Source organism: Neopsephotus bourkii, unplaced genomic scaffold (assembly GCF_033783945.1).
Source record: "Neopsephotus bourkii isolate Nb327-2 ecotype Australia unplaced genomic scaffold, CSIRO-AGI_Nbou_v1 NB_1400, whole genome shotgun sequence".
Classification (NCBI taxonomy): Eukaryota; Metazoa; Chordata; class Aves; order Psittaciformes; family Psittacidae; genus Neopsephotus; species Neopsephotus bourkii.
In genome coordinates, this window is record NW_026901877.1 from 383374 (window position 1) to 404872 (window position 21499).

Sequence of the window (21499 nt, forward strand, 5' to 3'; positions counted from 1 at the left end):
GCCAAACCTTAGCCTCAGTGGCACTTTCTTTCCTTCGACATCTATCTTTGTGCATTGCACTGGGGAATAATTTCTTTCAGAGAAACAGCTTTTATCTCGAGAGCAGACCAGCTCTTCTGACTCATCTCCCTCATTCAACAAGACCTGACAGTACAAAGCAAATACACTTTGGAAAGGATGATTTCTTTGCAGTCCTCTCAAGAACTCCCAGGAATACAGCCCAAAATCTTGCTCAGATCATTTGCCAATCAAGCAAGCTACAAAGTGTGAAACCATTTTATTTTGGTTTAGATAGGAAGGCTTCCAAAGGGAAATCATGTGATTGGAAGCCTCAATCCCAAGTCCATTACAAATCACATTTTGCCAGGAGCAGTTTACCTCCTGGGAGCTTAAATCATGCATGTATCTTCTTCCTGAAACCTATAACCATTCTGTCAGCTACCACAAGTGCAGGATACACACAAATCCAGTTATAAGTTAAAAATAAGGCCTACCATAGTAACAACTGCCTCTAGCATCAGAGAAGTGTAAAGAAGTTGTGCAACAAGTACTTGTACTTCACAGCACCAGGAAATTCTGCCCAGCTCACCAGGTATAAGAGCCAAGGCAACAGTTAATTCTGGCAGGCCTTTACTGCCAGGGAGCCTGCAGTGTTGTATCAAGGAATAGATCCTGCTTTGGGCATATGGAAATGGATCACATATCAAAAGTAAGAATTAGGGAAGAAAAAAAACCACCTTACTCAATAGAAATTTATAGCCCAATATATAAAAAACATACAAATGTTTTAACAGTTTAGAGGCAGCAACAACAGGAATGCTACAGATTCCTGCCAAGGTGGCTGTTAACATCAGTGTCTTCCCCCCCCCTTGTTTTGCACCTGCATCTATTAAACTAGTTGATGTGCTACCTCAGCTGGCTGACACACACACGGACATATGCTGCAACTCAAAAGCCTGCAAGCTTCTTAATACAGTCAAACAAATATACAGAACTTTAACTGAGGGGGAAAAAGAAGGAAACCAGAACCCAGAAGGTCCAAGAGGCTCAGCATGTCTCTGCATTTTAGAGTCTTGGAGAGACAGGAGAAACCTGCCATTGATTCCTGTACCAGTTCCTTGTAACAGTAGATGCAAAGCAACACAGATACTGGCCACTTGACTTGCGTTGTTCTTACTTTAGAGGGGAGGGGTAGTTATACAGCCCTGCCTCACTGTGGCATGAAGCAGTAATGTTACACCCTCAAGATCTCCAGGCAGTTGTTGTAGCAGATAGCTATCCAGTCTGGCTGAGTTGATGCCCACTGTACATTGTTGATTTCTCCCTCTGCTGTATAGGCCAAGATAGGGTCCTCAATGGCACGAGGCATTTGCTGGATATCCCAGATGAGAGCCTGATGGTCATCCGCTGCAAATGGAAGAGAAAATTGGAAATGCAACCAAATATCTCCATACATGGTTACTGACAGCATGTAGTCCAGGAAGTTAAGACAGGATAGAGCTTTTGTAGTCTGGAGATACAACTGTGCTCCATTAAAATCAACTTGGATCATTATAAATTATCCAGGACAGAGCTGAAAACCAAGTGATCAGTGGAACTCCTTTCAACTGAAAACGTTAAAGAACAAGACTGCAAAAAGCTAAGGAACATTAAGATACTCCAGCTTAGCTAGATGCCCAGTTTGGGCACTGGGCTTTGCTACCACACCATAAGCTGCTAAGTGTTCACCTTATAGCACTGGCAGACACTCAGAGATTCACCAATGCAGCTGGGTACGGATGGATCACACTTACCAGCTGTGCAAATGTGGCAGGATGAATGAGGTGCCCAAGCAATTCCATTTACACACGCTCTGTGGTTGTTTAACCTGGCAACAGGAGTGCAGGGAACTCTGACATCCAGAATCACAACCTTCAGAAACAAAACCCAACCAAATTAGGAACCTGCATTTCTTTCTTCAGAAAACCAAATACAGCCCTTTCCTAAAGGACGTGGTTGGGAAGCAAACACTGCTCTCAAAGAATAACTTCACCCTGGTCAATGTGCCAGATGTCTCAAAAGGAGTCAGACCTCAGAGAGCCTGCAGGATACACAAGGGCAAAGGCATTGTGACTCTCTGAAGCAGCACAGCTGACAAATGAAGATATCCTGCTCTGTATGTTGAACCCAGAACAACATGACTGAAACACCTGCAGGTAAGATTTTATGTGGAAGTTATTGCTCAACCGGCTCACAGACCCCTCTTAAAAATCAGCTTAAAATACATGGGCCACAGAGATCTTCAAGTTTACAATGTCAGAGTTACCTCTTAAGTTAAAGTTAGTGCATGAAGAACTGGTGCTTAATCATACTCCAGTTCAGGTACTGACACTGCTCTCTAAAGAGCTGACTACTAAGCAGCATCAAGAAACCACAGCACCCAAAGAGGATGAGCTGTCACCTTACCTCCATACCATCCATGGCCATTGTAGCAAGATAGTTGGGATCCTGCTTATTCCAGCAGAGACGCAGCAGTGGATGGTGCTGTGGGTCCTCATAAATGATGGTGCTGTGTTCCAGATGACGGAGATCAAACATCCTCACTGAGCCATCTGCACCGACTGAAGCAAACATGTCTCTCCCGCCGCCTGCCCGGCTGAAGGCAATGTCATAGACCTGGTCGGTGACAGGGCAGAAAGAAAACCTCAGTTTTAGTGAGCACACTGCCTTCTCTTTCACACCAAAAAGGATGTTATCTATGGACAGCAGGCCTAGTTGGGACATAATCGGTGAAGTACTTGATGTTCCTAGTGAGTTTTAGTGATTACACTTGCCAAAAGGAGGAGGAAGGCCAGGCTGGCTGGGGCTTGGAAGAACCCGCTCTAGTGGAACCCTGCCCCATGGCAGGGCGTTGGATCTGGATGAGCTCTAAGGTCCCTTCCAACCCAGTCTGGGATTCTATGACTTAGGAGCATAGCATAATAAAACAAGCATTTAAATCCAGATTCTACAATGAGTAACTAGAGTAGTTTTGATAGCCCATAGTAGAGTTTTAATGAGTTTGGTAGTACTCGAAACTGCGTATCTTAATCCTAGATAAATTACCTTTTTGGATCATTAGATCTTTCAAGAAAAAGGGGGAAAACAGAAAAGTTCTGCTCCTTTTCTACCACTTCAAAAGTATGTAATATAAATCATCAGGAAAAGCCTTGTCACCTCTTTGTCATGTGCAATAAGCTGGGTTTTCACATGACCGGAGACCAGATTTACTCTTCCCAGAACCTGTCCTGTCTCCAGACCCCAAATAGTGCAGGTTGTGTCAATACTAGATGTACCTGAAACAAAAAACACGTCGTTATCAAAATTAATATGATCACAAAGTATTTAATCACTTACTGGATTAATGTAATACCCTCCGACATCTACAGATGGAAATAGCTACAAGAACAACACACGACTGAAATCAGGAATGTCAAACAGCCAAGAGCTTACCATGCATTTAAATGACCCAGACCTTTTAGCTGCAGAAATAGTCTTGCACACAGGAATAAAGTGTAAATAGCTCATGTCTACTTCCATCTATTCAGAAACCTGATGGAACTCTGAGATGAGCTTTCCCATCCTCTAAGTCTCATGTGCATGTCAAAAGCAAAATTCAATCAGAGTGTTGCAATACTGCGTGATTATTAATTGGTTGTTCCTGTGGGCTGAAGGTGGGGGGAGCAGTAAAGCTCTTTAGAGATGAGAGATGCAACACACAAAAAATAAATCATGTAGTAAATAATTACTAAGACATATTATCACTGTTAATCTCTGGGCAAATCCCCCTGACATAAATGGCTGTACTCTTCTGGGAAACAAACCTCTGCTGGATCAGGCATCTAGGATTCACAATTTGTCCCATAGGCTATAATTAAACCTTAAGCATTCAGCCCCCTCCTCCAACTGAATTAAGGGCCATTGGCTCAACTCCTGCTGCTGAAATGGCTTCACAAAAGACAAAGCTTGGTGCACAGCTTTCTATCCACTCCAGAACACACTGATATAAGCCACAGGAGTTGATGTACATCAGTACTTAACACCACAACAGCAGCTTACGTACCCTGAAGAGTAAGCCTCCCTATCTGCAAATCAGGAACATGCCTAATCCAACTTAACCAATTTATTCTGTATTGAACAGGGCACCTTTCAGTGCAGAAAGTCTCCATGAGCTGCACAATGATGCAGCTTTATGATGCAGAAGTTTGTTCACTGGGTAGTTATCAGATTAACCATGGGACATGCAATGAAACAGCAGCCAGTCACAGCCCAGACTTCACCAGACTGAACTCAGAAGCATGGCTTTTCCATGCCAAACACGTAGCGTTCTGTCAATCTCACCTAGAAGATAAGGATCCACTTCATTCCAGTCAAATGATGTGAGTGGAGCACAGAAATCAGAGTTCTTGTTGTTGTTCAGCAAACACTCCAGCCGGGTCTCTGTTTCACCCACCTTGACAGAAAGTGAAACATCCCATTTAAACATCCACATCACATAGCTTGTTCCACTTGCACCTCCCAAAACATAAGGTGTTAATCCTAAAGCTCTGGAAAACACAATCACCATCTCTATCTTCACTAAAGCAACTACCACGATAACTCCACTTCTCCTATAATCTTCATATTTAGCACATTTACTGCAATTAAGGAAACAAATCATCAAGTGCTCTGACTTGATTTTATGCCTTAATACTGTAGCAAGGGCAAGACACCCTGAAAGGAAAGTAACTCACTTCAAGAAATCTGCTCTTGAGTGAAAATGAGATCAAGACCCAACAATTACCATGGTTCATCTTTTCCTAGGGAGGATTTACTCACCCTCCACACTCGCAGATAGTCACCACTAGTTGCCAGCAGGTCTGGATATACTCCCTTGGTGTCTGGGATCCACATAAGCTTGGTGGTAGGGTAGGGGTGGTCAAAGGTGTTCCTGCAAATGAATTCTGAGCTCTCTTCATCCAAACCCACAAGCTGCACCTGTAAGAAGCCATATTCAAAGAAAGCATTTTATCAAAGTACTCATTTATAACTACAGCATTAAGACTGAGTATGTATTTCAGAAAGACACCTTCTGTAACCTCAAGGACAATGTAAAAGTCCCATCATGCCAATGGAATGAAAAATCATTAAAGCTTTGCTTCCAAGCTGGGGCATGTTAAGCCAAGTGAAGTCCACATCATCCACACAGTGCTTTACTTTGAAGAGATGATCTCATATGAAGCAAAATCCAATCCTAAAGGATTAAAGACCACCCTTCTCTTTTCCACATTGCAAAGCCTAGTTAAAATCACAGGCTTAAAATGCACAAACATTATTGCAACTCATCTTTAACTGAGCTGATGCTGGCAATGTCTTTTTCAGAGAGCAGGAGGAGCTGCAGTTTGCACGACAACCACCGACAGTTAAAGCCCATATCATGGAATTCTTGGCCATAACCCTGCATATTGTGACAGATCCTGTCAGCTAATTAATCAAGCTGTTTTCAGCATCCCATTACCTAAAATGCTCTGCCACAACTGCATGAAATTAAGATCCAGATTAATCACATCAATGGGTCAGAAAGCAACACAGAATTCAGACCTAAAAACAGAATTGGAAAGCTCAAAGATTTCCATCATTATCCCAATGTTTTGTGTGAAAAGGCCAAGAAAGCAGATCTACTGAAGGATTCTTGGTGACCGAATTCCAAGTTAGATTTCTTGCACAGTAATGTGACAGGGGAAGGGCTAAATCACACCAGAGTGATGCAAGACAGAATAAACAAGAAACTGTCTCCACATAGTTTGGTCATGACAACACCTGAAGTAATGCTTGAAGTCCTAGACATGATGTTATTAGAAAAATATTGACATGTCAAAGTGTTCAGAGAACAATATAGTGCTGGGAGGATGTGTCTGACCTAGCAGTGACCACAGGATGAAAGCCCCACTGTGTTCAATGCTGCTCAAACACAAACATAGTGGGGACAGCTCACTACAATGTGCTTGTAAGCTGCTCATGGTAGGAACTTCCTAATACTTTCCACACAGCAGCTTCCTCCTGGAAAGAGTGGCTTAATGGGTTTTGTCTAAGATGTTTATCTGGAAAAATCCTGAATATTGTGGGATAAGCAATTTGGTTAACAAACTACACATTTAAACTAGATCAGAAATCTGACTTATTGTTTTCTACATAACAGAAAAGCAACAAATGCTTCAGTGGATCTTAAACTATAACATTATCAGTTAGGAGCCCATTTAGAGATGCTCATAACAAATGCAAACCTTGCCCCTGTCACAAGTCCTTTCCACCCCATAACAAACCCTAAAAGACCCTATGGGATGCTTTTAGAAACTGTTATTTGTCTGCCTCACATTCTGTTACAGCTACTCCTTATTGCACTTCACACTCTGGCATGAATCAGTTAAGAATCTCCCAGTCTCCTGCAGTGACTGACACAGAGCTTTCAAACTCCTTTAGGGATCACAACTACTAAGCCGATTTTACAAAGGAAGCAAATTGTCCTTGGAGATAGAAAATCTCATGGCAAGGGCAGGATCAGAAGACAAACGACCTCTAAGCATTTCTTCTGCTTTGCTTCTGCTGGTTGCAGCTCAGTACAAGCAATCAACATACTCAGAACCAGAAGCCAGTCTTGACCAGCAAAGGATCCACTTCCATTGCTGTGAATGCTCATCTTCCTGCACTGCACCTCCAGGTTTAACCCCTCAACTGTGTGACAACCCAGTATCTTTGTGATCTGGGATGTTTGTAGATGTAGGCTGGTTTGGAAAACCAAACTTGCACTAACATCACTGGGCAAGAGCTGCAGATCAGGTGTCTGACACTGGCAGCAGCCTGTGACAGCTCTGAGCAGGAGGCACTGGCCTGCTCACAGACAGGAGCAGGAGCAGAAAATACTGCTTGAGAAGCTCTATTCTTTCTTAACTCAGCATATTCAAAGGTATGACTCTTCTCTTTGGACTTGGTCACACACAGCAATTACAGAATCCCTCTATTCATCCTCTTGTGCGGGTTGAGCATGAGGAGATGGAATTAGTTTCAGGATGCTTAATTATATTAGAGCCCTGTTACTCCCTCCTGCAAGCGAGGCAAGGTGTGCTGCTGCATGAAGTCCAGCCCAGGTAAGAGCGAGGGGATACCAACAGCAAAGTAACCGTCAGTCTGGATATGATTTGAACCATTCTACATCTACCTGCAACTCACTCCAGTGGGAAAATGAGGACCAGTGTTCCATCTCATCAGTTTTGTAATTACACTGTGACATTAGCCAGAAATCCTAAATATTTAATGTTTCTCCAATACATTAAGATATGCTAAAAATGGATCTGGATTGTCATTAGTTTTAACTGCAAGTGTGCAACTGAGTAAAGAAATTGTTTCATCAGCATTCCTTAACTTTTAAAAGGATGACATCTCTCTTCAACAGGATCCAAAAGAACTGGACACAGAATTAAACAATGCACAGTATAACAGCTTGCTGCTTTTTCTTGTGTGCTTTGAGGAACAGTGAAGCGAGTTCAAATTATTTAACTATATCCCTTTAATCTAATCAGTACCTAAGAACAACATTCTTTTAGGGTCGGGTACAATCAGAAAGATCTCACTGCACCAATTCATCTTCAACATGCAATCAAGCTTTCTTTGCATGACAGAAAACAATGACCCTCTGGTAAACCAACCACCCTGAACCCTCTTGATTTGAGGCAGTGCTCAGGAAAAGGTGGGAAGCACACGGTCACAAAAGTGCTTCGGTGCGGGAGGAGCAGTGTACAGCACCATCCTCCACTGCTTTCTAAACTGGACTCCAGTTTTGCCTTGCAGATAAGACCCCCAAACCAGCCTTTCCTGATGTTTTCCACACACGGTTCCTGACCCGTGAAACCACAGTCAGGGGTCTGTGGAACAGCATTACCCGGGAGATTTATGAACAGCTCTGCTCCCTCCCATTACAGTGACCCTTGAGCCATTCTGAAGGCTGACAGCAGTTTCCTAACCTCAGAAGTTCAGGAAACATTACCTGAAATAATTTTAGTTCTTCCAAGCAGGGCAAGTCAACTCTCTTGTACCAGTGATTTATCAGCAAAGGTGTACGAGCTGAAACAAAACTCCTTTGGGGTTCAAGCAGTTCCTGGCAACCAGCTTTTGGTATGCTACAGAGCCTGTTAGTGTGGGGGCTGACAGAGCTTGGAAGTGTCTGGGAATTGGGGATAGCAGTAAATTAAGGTTTGGCAGTCAATAAATCCAAGTTCTCCATAAAAGAGAGATGTAAACAGGCATTTCACATACGTAACACAAGTATTTCAAGCTCTGGTAACTCCTACAGAAACAGAAAATCACAGCGACAAACGAGACAAGAATCTCTCCTCTTCCTTTCACTGTAATTGCCTCACAGCAAGTGCTGCTGCTGCAACACTTGGTGGATTAAAGTCTTCTTAAAAGAAGCCCTAAACTAGAAGAGTAATAAGGAAAAAGGTACGTTCACCTATTTGATTAGATTTTAAGCAAGCTAGAACGGCTATTCCAGACTGTTAGGGGTTTTTTAGCACACTAAGGATAAGGGAGAAAGCCTCTGGAACAAATCATTGCAACATCAGGAACAGAGATGCCTGGAGATTGTCAGAAACCTCAAAAGATTATAAGTGCAAAGAGAAAGCTGAACTGAAACTGAGTTTTCATTATCCTTTTAATTAGTGCCAATTGCACCTGTAAGTGTATTCTGATGCCAGAAGTTGGCAATATAAAACATCTCAACTGGGAAGGAGGACAACTTATGCAGGAGGACAAAACTTTCACATATACCCTGTAAAAATCTTTGACTTCTACTTACCCCAAAAGTCAGGCTATAAACCCAACTGCTCCACACCCTTTGCAGCACAAGGTTATGGACCACTTACACAGGACAACTTCCCCTTCCCTTAGTTATACCACTGACAAAAGCTGGAGCTGAAAGAGTTTACAACCACTGTACACCCAACACAACCATAGAGTACCTGTCCAGGGGTTCTCAATCTGGAGCATGATGCTATTCCCTGAGTGCTTCAGTATCCCCTAAAAGCTGTGTAGTAATACACCATAAAGAAAGTGAAGATTAAACAGCACCCCCAAGCTTGTTCTGGTCCCTAAAGTAAAGGTGACAACATCAATACTTGAAGCATTAACAACACTTGTAATTACCCTTCTGCAGTGGAAGGCTGTACCTGAGAGCACTATAAAAAGCACCAAAGAAAACCACACACACAGACACACAAAAATCCACCCCAAAAGAAAAACAACTCTGAAATAGCAGAGACACAGCAAACCATCTCAGCAAAGTGAAGGTTTCACCACATTTATTGGTCAAGTTTAGTTTTCAATCAGACACCATCTTTATTTCTATAGCAGCAGAATCCAGACTAGCATTCCCTCATTCTCATACGATTACCTTCCAGCTCTTCACACCACATAAAACTCAAGAGCATGTGGTGCTTATGTGGACTGAAGGCACCAGAATAGTTAGTCCTGAAGTTCAGAGGGGAACACTCACAGACAGCAGTGATTTACATCGTCCTACGTGCCTTCTGTCTGCAACAACTGTGAGTGTAAAGGGCAGAGAAGAGAGGGGCTGACTCAACCTCTTTCCATGTGAAGCCTGAACTGGAAAGAAGACCTGACCACACTGTCACTGAGGGCAACCCCAGGGAATGGGCCAAACTTAAGGAGGTAAAGGCAAACATAAATGCATACCCCTTGATGAACCACTTCTACAACCTCTAAACAAGCAACCTGTTGGCAAGTCTGTTGTTTGGGCTTCTCAGAGTACACACCGCAAAACCATTTCCAAGTTGGGCTTTAAACAAATTCAGCTCTCAAGCTGCAGGACCTGCCTCTTCCCAGCAGCACTCCCAATGGAAGGAGACAACTCATCCACAACCAACTCATCCTGCCTGAGCTACAAAGTGCTCAGCACATGGATCATGTCTAGGGCAGCTGCAAGTGCAGTAATGTAAGTACTGTGTCACCTAGGCCGTACCTTCACTCCCTCTCATTATATCCTGCACAAAGCTCAGTAATCCCCAACACCAACCTCCTGACATCATTTTTCACAACCTTCTTACAAAGCTACAATGCACATATGCTACACACAGACAAAACTGTAGTTGCAAAACCTACAGTTTAACACAGATTTCAGGATGCTCTATAGCTACAGCCTTTTCCTCATCCCTCTTATCTAGATGAATGCCTTACACCAGACAAGCACATTAAAATCTGGTCAGAAATGACTGCACAGGTGTTTGGAGAGCTGAACATGCAGTCTCTGTTAGTCTCATTTTCAACATAAAGTTCTCCACTTATATCTGGCATGGAAACAATGAAGACATAATCTCATGCCTCATTACACTGTTGTTCTAAGAGCAAAGCAAAGGTACTGAGTGATCAGTGAACATGGTTTAGATACTTATGAAAAGAAGCTATCCCACAGAACTCTTGACACCAAGAGAGTATCATGAGAGCAGCAGAGATTTCCAACACAGACACTTGCACATGAGCAAACTTCAGTCCTGGCCACAAACTATCCTTTACACTGACAAAAAACCAGGCATGCTCCAGCAAAGGGACGTTCCTCAGCAGCAGCACCCACTGCTCTTCCCATCCCAGTTCCTGTCTCCCATCAGCTGAGGACTCACAGGAAGGAAACCAGCCTGAAACTAGGCCACCATCCTGCCCTTCAAGGGAATACAGAATCAACCAGGTTGGAAAAGGCCTTTAATCTCACCCAGTCCAACCCTTACCCCAGCACTGCCAAGGCCACCACTGCCCCATGGCATTGAGGCCTCGTCTCCACGCTGTGTGAACACTTGCAGGGATGTTGCCTGCAGCCCTGCCCTGGGCAGCCTGTTCCAATGCCTGAGCACCCTCTGGGGCAGGAATTGTTCCTCAGCTCCATCTAAACCTGCCCTGGTGCAGCTTGAGGCCGGTTCCTCTTGTCCCATCCCTTGTTCCTTGGGAGCAGAGCCCAGCCCCTCCTGGCTCCATCCTCCTGTCAGGCACTTGTAGGCAGCGATCAGGTCCCTCCTGAGCCTTCTCTTCTCCAGCCTGAACCCCCCAGGTCCCTCAGCCGTTCCCCACCACACTTGTGCTCCAGGCCCTGCACCAGCTCCGTTGACCCCGCTCCAGCCCCTCAATGTCTCCCTTACAGTGAGGGGCCCACTGGGATAAAAGTGTCAGCCTTTCCTCCCCTTCCCTCTGCCCCAGCCCCGCTGCCACCAGAGCCGGGCCCGCTGCCCACCTTGTTGTTATACTCCTCCACGAAGCTCCCCAACGCCAGACGGAACCGCTTGTCCGGCCGGACGCTCCAGTTCATGGCGTACACGGTCCAAGGCGCCTCATACTTGTAGATCTCCTTCCGCTTCCCGTGCAGCGACATGGCTCGGCCGAGGGGGTCCCGGGCAGCGGCGGGGCTGAGGGGGGCAGCGGGCTGAGCCGAGGCGGGACCGGGCTCGGCGGGGAGCGATGGGCCCGGCTGAGGGGAGCGGGACGTGGGAGCGGGCAGGGGCGCGGTGAGGTCGTGCAGGGAGCGGGGGAGGCCGCAGCTCGGCACCGCGCCCCCAGGCTCCGAACCCCAGCGGCGGCGGGAGCAGCGCGGAGGCCGTGCGGGACTCGACCCCTCACACAACGGGAACGGAAGCCACGCGGGAAGCCCCGCCCCCTGCGTGAGGATTGGCTGCCATTTGGAGTCTCTGTCGACTATTGGCTAAAACACCCGTCCGTTTGGCCCTCTTTGGCTTTCTATTGGTCAATTTGCCCTTCATTCCTCACCCTCTGGCTGGGGAAAACCTATCGTCGCGTTTGACTCCGCCCCGGAGGGAGTCTACGCTAGTTCTCGACACCTTATTGGCTACCAGCGGTCGCAGTGGCGCGGGGCGGGACCTTGGGGCTTTGTTTATCATCGATTGGCTGGAAGCGGTGTCAGTCACCTCAGAAGGAGGCAAGCGGGAGGCGAGGCCCCGTGTTCGAATCCCGCCTCCGCTGGGTTGGGGACGGGGACGGGTTTGACTCGGCTCTAATTGACCGAAGCTTAATTACGGGGTTTCATTTGGCTGCAGCCCCCAGGCCCTATCCTTGACCCCTGAACCCCACACTCCCTGGATGAAGCAACTGGGATTTGCCTGCAGCCTCCCGAAGGCACATCAGCGCCTGCCAGGGATGAGTTAAGGGATGCTCCCAACAAACACGGGTGAAATCCACATTGAGGTGCCAAAAACATCTTTATTAGCAAAGTGTACGCTAAAACTCCAGAGGAAGAGATGCTCACAGTTTTACTACGCTCAAAGGGAGCTCGATACATGAGCAGCAGCCTAGGACTGTCACAGCATCTAACCATGGGCAAGGCGGCAGTGCTAAAAGGGGGCTTCTCCTACAGGGGATGCAGCGGGACCCTGCCAGGGAAGGGGCTGGGGAAGAGGAAGCATCTATCAAACCGTTATCAAAAGGGAGAAGCCGGGATGAGGTATTTGGGGCTTTCCGGGATTGTGCTTTTGAGTTTTGTGCTTCATATGCCCACACCAGCGACCGGTTGGGTTGATTTGGATTGGGGTTTGCAAGATACCATCAGCCTTGCTGGAGACATCGATGCCCTAGGACCTGTACTGAAGCATGCTGAAGTGGAAGGGGCTGCTGGCCTGGAGTTTCTCTTCTGGCCTCTGTCCTTATCCTGGGCTTCCCACCTGCATCTTCCCCAGTACCACACTATGGAGATCTCCTCCAGTGACCACCCTCTCTAACGGGTATCTAAACCCAGCGCCAACACAATGGTCCCTGCTCCAAGGAGCTGGCAGCAAAGTGGCCTTTGCTTTCCTCTGGTCGCTTGTGCCGTGCTCGATAGGAAGCCTTGGCAAGGAGGAGGTGGTGGGCACCGTTTGGCTGGTGGCTGCAGGAGAGGACTGCTCGGGGCTCACTAGGATGTGCGGGTGAAATCAATCTACTCTATGGGAACCGCTGGCAAGCGCTGACCTTGGAAGCCGGTCGCTCTCCTCCTCCTTGCACGGTGGCAGAAGACAGCTACGAGTGATCCCCCTGAGCCAATGGCATTGTCCTTTGTCTCACCCTCACAGTCAAAACCAACATCAACCGACCGAGCCTGCCGCTGAGGTTCCTCTTGGCTTGCTTGGCAGCCGCCACGTCTCTAACTGCCGGGAAGCACCGGGTCGGAGCGGTGTCTCTGAATGTCCTGGGGCTCGGGAGATGCCTCCAAGTGCTCGGGGAGGGAAGGGAAACGAGAGCCCCGGCACAGTCCCTGCGTGTTCGGTGCCCTTTGCTGGGCAGGCTCTGGGTTCGGCGGAGGGGGGGAATGATGCTCCTGCTCGGAGCAGACCACCGTGGTTCGGTCGGATGCCGCAGCCAGGTGAATCCCACTTGATGAGGAGTCCCTGGATTTCAAGTGGAACTTTTCTACCTCCGCGTAGCTCGGGCTCTGGTGGGAAAGGAGGAAGCAGGTGGGTTATGGTGAAACCAAACCCAAGGCACGCTCCCTCCTCACCCCATCAGGCTCCAAGCCCCAAATGTTTTACTTGCATGAGCAGAGGAACGCACTCCCCTCCACGCTGATGGGGCAGACGGGTAGTGCTGGGGATGGCAGCCTGAGCCTCCAGATCATAGAATGGTTTGGGTTGGAAAGGACATTAGGATCATCCAGCTCCAACCCCTGCCATGGGCAGGGACCCCTTCCACTGGAGCAGCTTGCTCCAAGCCCCTGTGTCCAACCTGGCCTTGAGCACTGCCAGGGATGGGGCAGCCACAGCTTCTCTGGGCACCCTGTGCCAGCGCCTCAGCACCCTCACAGGGAAGAGCTTCTTCCCTATATCCAACCTGAACTTGCCCTGTTTCAGTTTGAACCCATCACCCCTTCTCCTGTCCCTCCAGTCCCTGATGAAGAGTCCCTCTCCAGCATCCCTGTAGCCCCCTTCAGACACTGGAAGCTGCTTTGAGGTCTCCACGCAGCTTCTCTTCTCCAGGCTGAGCAGCCCCAATGTTCTCAGCCTGGCTCCGTACGGGAGGTGCTCATTCAGTGATGCACAGGGCAGAAGCATCTCCAGGTACATCTACTCCCATTTCAAGACCCTGGACCTGGGGCTGGGACACCAGGGGTGGCTTTACCTGCTCCGGGATGGTCGGCTCCTGGTCCTCCGGGGGTGCGCAGGGGGTGAGCGGCTCCATGCTCCGCGGGAGAATGCTGTACATGGCCAGGCTGTGGGAGGACGGCGAGATGGGGCTGTACGCGGGCGGCACTTGGGAGAGCTGGCGCTGCAGGAGCTGGAGGATTATACTGATATCTGATGACATCCTGGACTCCAGCCTGGGGACAGAGCAGCCCGGAGTTAGCACAGTGCATCCCATGGGAGCCATAGCGGCATGTGAGGCACTGGGGAGCAGGCACCAATGTGAGGGTGAAGATGCTTTGCCTGGTGAGGTTTTAACAGAGATTCAAACCAGTGCTGCTACAGAAAGATCCATCATAGAGTAGAATCATACAGTGGTTTGGGTTGGGAAGGACCTTAGGATCATCCAGTTCCAGCCCCCACCACGATCAGGAACACCTTGCTCTAAACCATGTCACCCAAGGCTCCATCCGTCCTGCCACACTACATCATCCCCTGGCCAGTCTTTTGTGGAGCCCAACCAGGATCTGGAGCAGGGACCTGAACAAGGCTAAAGCTGTCCTGGAGAGGGGAGAGAGTGCAATGGTTCGGTTTAACCTGGATCAGTTCTCCAGGCCAGCTGCTTGTGCTGACAGATGGGAGGAAGGCAGCTTGGTGCTAACTGGTTTTAACTGAGGAGCAAGGGGTGGGACAAGAGGAAATGGCCTCAGGCTGCACCAGGGGAGGTTCAGGTTGGGTATTTCTCATTTAGAAGGCAATGATGTACATGAGGCTTGTGACCAAGCAAGAGGATGCTTGCAGCAATTTGCAGCAGCAAGAGGAGCCCTGCAAAGGGCTCAGGGGTGGTTTCATGTCTGGTGTTGCATTGCATTTGGAAGCAGCAGCAAAGCAGCGGATCCCCAGGGCCAGCACTTGCGGTTTGAGAAGCTGCTGCATTTGCAAGGTGCTCCCATCACCTCCCCAAGGAACGCAGTGTCCCAGCAGAGACCAATAGAGACACCACAGAGAGCTGCAGTGACCCATAGAGAGCTATGGTGATGGCTCCCTGGTTTATCTCCATCCCTGCATCCCAGGGATGAGCCTACCTGCTGAGCTGAGCCTGCAGGAGCTCCAGCCTGGACTCAATCTGTCCTGGTCTGTAGTCGCTGTGCAGGGGCACATCCTGCGAGCTGTGTACCAAGGAGATGTGTTGCAATGGCTCCGGGTGGTGGTTTGGCCTTCGGTCCTCCCAGAAGGAGAACACGTTGGGGATGTCCATGGGGGTGGCTGGAAGGAGAGGACACATCACTTCTATCAGCACTCCTGTCTTGCATCTTTCAGTCTCATTGGCATGGAGGTGCTCCCGAATCCACCACCCAACACGATGGAGAGCCATCACCCTGACATAAGTGGTCCTCAGGGATAGACTATCACCTTAGCACCTGAGGTGCTTCTGGGGACCCAGGGTGCTCATGGGCACTCCATCACACTGGCACCCAACACATCTCTGGAAGGCACATTTGGCCTCTTGGGATGGTTCCAAAGGTGTGCTAAGAGAAACTGCAGGGCAGGGGAGGGACAGAGCAGAAAATACTGGGAACAAAAGGCATCAAAGACTCTTGGCTGCCTTCAAATCCACTCTGCCCCAAGACAAGGCCAACACGGTCATCATGTCCAAGCATCTCCCACCACCCTTCTGCCAGCTTTGGGCTACACTGTGCTACCTGCATAGGACAGGCTGCTCTCTGCTGCCTGCTTGCCAGCCTCCGTGCTGCCTGCACCCGTGGTGACGAGGCTGAGTGTGGGCAGAGCCAAATCCTCCTTTTTGGATGTGGGGAAGGGCTCAGCTTTCCTAGGGCTGCCGGTCTTGGCTTCATCGTCGCTGGTCTGGGAGCAGGGAGTGGTACTGCTGCCCCTGTCGTCCCACTGGTCCTTACTCAGCGGGTCCTGCGGGTTGGTGAGCTCTGAGTAGGTGTGATACTGCTCTGCATCAGAGATGCCCGTGTCTGGGTCTGTGGGGCAGCACAACAGGTTAATGTGGGGAGTACCACGCATGGCAAAACCAGCCCCATCCCCTCAGGGGTACCCATAACCTGGGGCACCCTAAGGAGAAGAGGAGAAGGATGGAAGGCAGCACAGGTGCCCCAGCACTGCAGGGATGGAGGCACCAAGAGCTGCCTGTGCTCTGGGGCTCCTCCAGGGGCAGCCCCCAGGCCGAGCTCTGCTGGTGCTGCAGGACTCACCAGGCTTGTTGGGCTGGCACAGGGAGTGCTTGCGCCGGCGCGCCCGCCGGTACGTGCAGTCGTACTCCTCACTGAGCGGAGAGCGGGGAACGCTGTCTGCCTAGGGGGCGAGAGGGGCTGGTCACCAGCGGGCCATGGCCCACCCATGGGTGCCATGTTTCATTTGTGGGTGCCATGTCCCATCCATGGGTGCCATGTCCCATTCGTGGGTGCCATGTCCCATCCATGGGCACCATGGCCCGTCTGTGCATGCCATGTCCCATCCGTGGGTGCTATGTCCCATCCATGGGTGCCATGTTCTTTCCGTGGGTGCCATGTTCTTTCCATGGGTACCATGTCCCATACATGGGTGCCATGTGCCATCCATGGGTGCCGTGGCTTGTCCATGGATGCCATAGCTCGTCCATGGATACCATGGCCCATCCATGGGTGCAATGTTCTATCCATGCATGCTATGTCCGATCCATGGGTGCCAAGTCCTGTCCATGGATGCCAAGTCCCATCCGTGGATACCAAGTCCCGTCCATGGATGCCATGGCCCATCCATGAGTGCCATGGCCCATCCACGACCTCCATGGCCCATCCATGACTGCCATGGCCTATCCATGACTGCCATGGCCCATCCATGACTGCCATGGCCCATCCATGACTGCCATGAGGGTTACAGCCCATTCAGCATCCTCCTTAGGGCTGGTTTCCAGCTCCCTCTGGTTCTCCATCACTGCCCTGTTCCACCCAGTGAGCCCTGGACTGGTTTCAGAGCTCAGGGGATCCTAGAGGGTGGCCTTGTTGCTGTGAGATTGAGTTGGGGGACATGGGGAGGGAAGGAGCACCCTGAGGTGGGCAGGACATAGAGGGGATTTGCCTTTCTTTTCTATTTCACTAGGCAGATGTCTCTGAAAACAACTATGAGGAAAGGACAAAATCCAGTCATAAAAGTTGAAGTCAAAGACCAATACCAACATGGCTTGGGGGGCCACCCTTCTGAAGAGCTTAGGGATGTGCAGTGTACTCTGGGGGGAATCAGAACCCCATGGAGAGTACCTTGGGAAACGTGGCTGTTGGCCAGTGCACCACAGAACCGAGTGAGGAGCACTTGTCTGCATCCTTGCCTCAGCCCTTGCACTTCCCAAAGGCATTGACCCTCCCCGGGGCAGCCCTGGCACTCACATCTCGCAGGTTGAAGGTGATCTCCAAGTTGCTCCAGAAGTTGTCAGAGAAGGCTGGGTACATGTCCAGGACCTCCAGCAGATCCTCCCGCTGGATCTTGTGCAAGTCACAGTAGGTCAGAGCCCTCACATCAGCGTTGGACTTCCCTGGGCGGGCGTAGAGGCTGATGGGCTCTCCAAAGATGTCGTTCTTCCCTGTGCCAAGAGACAGCTGTTAGGGCCCAGCTCCTTGCCCATCACCCCTTGCCCTCGCACAAGGAAGGACTTTCCCACCTAAGATTGCCACCACGATGTCTTCCCGGAGGATCTCGATGGAGCCCCTGGAGATGAAGTAGAGCGTGGTGAGAACATCTCCGTAGTGCACCAGGGTGTCCCCAGGCGGAGCGTGAGTTGTCTTGAACTTCATGGCCAGGGCACGCAGGCAGCCTTTGCTGGCTCCTCGGAAGGCTTTGCAGTTCTGGAGCAGCGTGCGGTTGAGGTGCAGGCAGATGTCTGCCTGCAGGCAGTCAGGGAAGCCCTTCAGCACCTGCAAGAGCGAGGGAGAGAATCATGCCGCCACCTGCCCCACACAGCATACAGCCATAGGATCATGGAATGGTTTGGGTTGGAAGGGACCTTAAAGCTCACCCAGTTCCAACCCCTTGCCACAGGCAGGGACACCTCTCACTGGAGCAGATCACTCCAAGCCCCGTCCATCCTGGCCTTGAGGACTGCCAGGGATGAAGCATTCACCACTTCTCTGGGCACCCTGCGCCAGTGCCTCAGCACCATCACAGAAAATAACTTCCTTAAATCTAACCTAAATCTCCCCTGTTTCAGTTTGAACCCATCACCCCTTGTCCTATTGCTCCAGTCCCTGACGAAGAGTTCATCTCCAGCATCCTTGTAGCCCCCTTCAGACACTGGAAGCTGCTCTGAGGTCTCCAGGCAGCTTCTCTTCTCCAGGCAGTGGCTTCCCCAGCACAGCTGTGCCAAATGGGTAGTCCCTGAGCCCAGAAGCTGGGCACATCTCTGATCTTCCCGTGTTGGATGCCTGCCTGCCTGTCCCTGCAGATGGCCAGGGATGAGAGCAATAAATAACAACCACCAGCTCAACCTATTTATACCCACTGGTGGCATTTCCCCCTTTCCATCTTTACGCCCACTAATCCTGGCTGAATGAGAGCTCAGACTGATAACGAAGTGCTGTCCTGATTAAACATCACCTGCCTTGAGTGCCAAGCAGCAGCATGGGCCAGTTGTGTGCAGCAAATATACCTGTGGCAAACAACTTGTGTTGAACAAGAGCTAAATCTGAAGGTGAAATCAAGGTCAAACTCCCAGTGTGCTGCTGCTAGTCATGGCGCTGGGGTAAAATGTGCCTGGGTTTGGGCTGGTTTTGGCCCTAGGGCTTTCCTCTCTGCTCACATCCTGTTGGCAGTCAAATCTGGGACATCCAGGCTGCTCCATCAGGATCCCACAGGCTAATGGCAGTGCCTTAGATTCCCTCCTGGGAAATGAGGGATGGATGAATTGATTGGGCTGTGGGATGATTGATCAGCTCAAATTGCGTCTCAGCAGCATCCAGCAGGAATTGGTGTGAGCGACAGCACGTCCAAGCTGCAAGATCAGCTTGTCACAAGGGATTTGTGACCTGGGTTTGCACGAAGCCAGGAGAACCCGGGCTTGGTAGGGTGCCATGGCTTTGCTTCTGGTTATTGCCACTGAGGTCTCCTCTGTGGGAGAGCACCAACCCAAACTCTCCCAATACTGCCCAGTTCTCTAATGTGGCAGCAGCAACTGAAGATAAGAGGCTGGAGTCATGCAAATCTGTGTCCTGGAGGTGGTCAGGGATGGAAGAGCATCAGGTCATGGGAAAAAAGGCGGCATGAACTGAGAATGAGTGGGCCAATGACCTGCCCAGAGCCAAGAGATGGGGAGTACAAGGTACCGTCTCTCTCCTTGCCTTTCCTTCCTTATTCCTCTCTGTGTCTTGAATCTCTCGAGCTAGCACATTTTTACACCCTGTGCCCATGAGCTCATCCAGCCCAGGACTCCTCGCCTGAGCCCCCTCCTCATCCTCATGCTGCCCTGGTGCCATTGGTGCCAGGTTCCCTGCCAGGCTCGGAGACACGGCGCCATGGCCCCTCATTGATCCCACTTTGCCAACAAACATGCTCCTCTCCCGGCTCTAATTAAAATGGATCGAGGTTTATTTAAATGTCCTCCTTTCCCTGCTGCTGAGAGCAGGATGCACTTTGCTTGGCAACCAGCGGTGTGGAGAGGAGCTGGATCGATCTGTGGTGCGTGGCTCTGTGACACCAACGGGCACCGGCCGGGAAGGGCTTGGTGCTGGTGAGGACTCTGAGCTCCTCACCAGTGCGCCAGCACCAAACCTGTGCTCCAGCCAAGAAGCGTCTTCATGGCCTCTGAATAGATGCATAGGGATGGACAGACAGGGGCAGAAGGAGAAAGGGATGGGCAGACTTTGCCTCCAGCCTCCCAAGTCTTCTCCTGCCTCCCTAATTGAAAGGATGTGTTTGTTTGAGCTAGAACCTGGGTTGTTCTAGGACATGGGACCTCCGTGCCGTGTACTCACCGCATTCATGTCGATGCCGTTGGTGTAGGACCAGGCATGCTGGAAATACTCCTCCAGGCGCTGGCGCAGGGGGTTGGGGATCTGATGGAAGCGGATGAACTCCTTGACCCGCAGCATCTGTGTGTGGTAACGGGCTGTGCCTGAGTACAAGCGCTGGATAATAGCAGAGACGTTGCCGAAGATGCTGGCATACATCAGAGCTGCAACGAGAGAGCAGGACTCAGCAGGACCGGCCAAAACCCAGATCTGCCATGGACCTGAAACCACTGGGATTCTGAAACCCATATGTCTACATATTTGTCTGTGCAGAAGCAGCATAGATGAAGTAATATACTCTCTTAAAATCATAGAATGGTTTGAGTTGGAAGGGACCTTAGGATCATCCAGTTCCAACCCTGCTTGTGGCAGGGATGCCTCACACTAGAGGAGGTTGCTCCAAGGCCCATCCAACCTGGCCTTGAACACTGCCAGAGATGGAGCATTCACCACTTCTAAAGAAGTGCCTCACCACCCTCACAGGGAAGTTCCTTATATCCAACCTAAATCTCCCCTGTTTCAGTTTGAACCCATCACCCCTTGTCCTATCACTACAGTCCCTGATGAAGAGTCCCTCTCCAGCATCCTTGTAGCCCCCTTCAGACACTGGAAGCTGCTCTGAGGTCTCCACTCAGCTCCTCTTCTCCAGGCTGAAAATCCCATGTGCTCTCCCTGTTTCTCCTCCAACCTCCAAAGCAGGGATGGGGACAGCAGGACACATGCGAGGGCACTCACAGCCAATGAGCATAACACAGATGGAGAAGATCTTCTCAGAGTTGGTGTTGGGCGAGACGTTGCCAAACCCCACGCTGGTGAGGCTGCTGAAGGTGAAGTAGAGAGCAGTGACGTATTTATCCTTGATGGATGGGCCGGAGGAGAGGTCGCTGTCGTTGTAGCGCTTGCCAATCTGGTCTCCCAGGTTGTCCAACCACCCGATCTTGTGCTCCATGTAGGGCCGCTCCACATTGCCGATGGCATACCAGATGCAGGCCAGCCAGTGGGCGATGAGGGCAAAGGTGCACATGAGGAGGAAGAGCACTGCTGCTCCATACTCGGAGTACCGGTCCAGCTTGCGGGCCACGCGGACCAGGCGCAACAACCGGGCAGTCTTCAGGAGGCCAATGAGGGTGGTGGTCTGCAGGGGAGAGGTGAGATTCCTTATGGATAATCTGGCCAAAAGCATGTCTCCAGCCTGTCTGTGCTCCCTTTGAAGGATGAAGATGCATTTCTGGAGCATGAATCACCTTGTCCTGCAGGTGACATCTGAAATAGGTTTGATGGATCATGCCACAGAAAGGGCTGTTCCCCTTTGCTGACCATAAAGGCAACAAGCTCTGG

At 50.1% G+C, this 21499-nt stretch overlaps 2 protein-coding genes across 3 annotated transcripts in view; both read right to left on the reverse strand.

Moving 5' to 3' along the window:
- Positions 1-258: 258 nt before the first annotated feature.
- Positions 259-11675, reverse strand: DCAF7 (DDB1 and CUL4 associated factor 7). The gene is made up of 7 exons (XM_061367910.1): positions 11288-11675; positions 4837-4995; positions 4360-4471; positions 3196-3314; positions 2446-2655; positions 1794-1911; positions 259-1407 (listed from the first exon to the last, which is right to left on the reverse strand). The coding sequence occupies exons 1-7, from the start codon at positions 11423-11425 to the stop codon at positions 1235-1237; spliced, it is 1029 nt and encodes a 342-aa protein (XP_061223894.1). The 5' UTR covers positions 11426-11675; the 3' UTR covers positions 259-1234.
- Positions 11676-12247: 572 nt separating this feature from the next.
- The window catches only part of KCNH6 (potassium voltage-gated channel subfamily H member 6), a 31079-nt gene continuing 21827 nt past the window's right edge, over positions 12248-21499 (reverse strand). For both annotated transcript variants that reach the window (XM_061367869.1, XM_061367868.1), the window contains 9 exons: positions 20897-21296; positions 20126-20325; positions 17821-18073; positions 17549-17742; positions 16379-16478; positions 15860-16147; positions 15242-15422; positions 14155-14353; positions 12248-13471 (listed from right to left, as the gene is read on the reverse strand). In XM_061367869.1, the coding sequence (XP_061223853.1) occupies positions 13184-13471; positions 14155-14353; positions 15242-15422; positions 15860-16147; positions 16379-16478; positions 17549-17742; positions 17821-18073; positions 20126-20325; positions 20897-21296 (2103 nt within the window). In that variant the 3' untranslated portion in view covers positions 12248-13183. The remainder of the gene's footprint in view (positions 13472-14154; positions 14354-15241; positions 15423-15859; positions 16148-16378; positions 16479-17548; positions 17743-17820; positions 18074-20125; positions 20326-20896; positions 21297-21499) is intronic.

Bases quoted from the DNA above. Each gene is read 5' to 3' on its own strand.
- DCAF7 (XM_061367910.1), bottom strand. From the start codon at position 11,425: ATGTCGCTGCACGGGAAGCGGAAGGAGATCTACAAGTATGAGGCGCCT. The intron at 4,996-11,287 runs GTGGGCAGCGGG...GGCTTCTTACAG, and splicing joins TGGAGGAGTATAACAACAAG to GTGCAGCTTGTGGGTTTGGA. The intron at 4,472-4,836 runs GTGAGTAAATCC...CTTTCTGTCAAG, and splicing joins ACTATCTGCGAGTGTGGAGG to GTGGGTGAAACAGAGACCCG.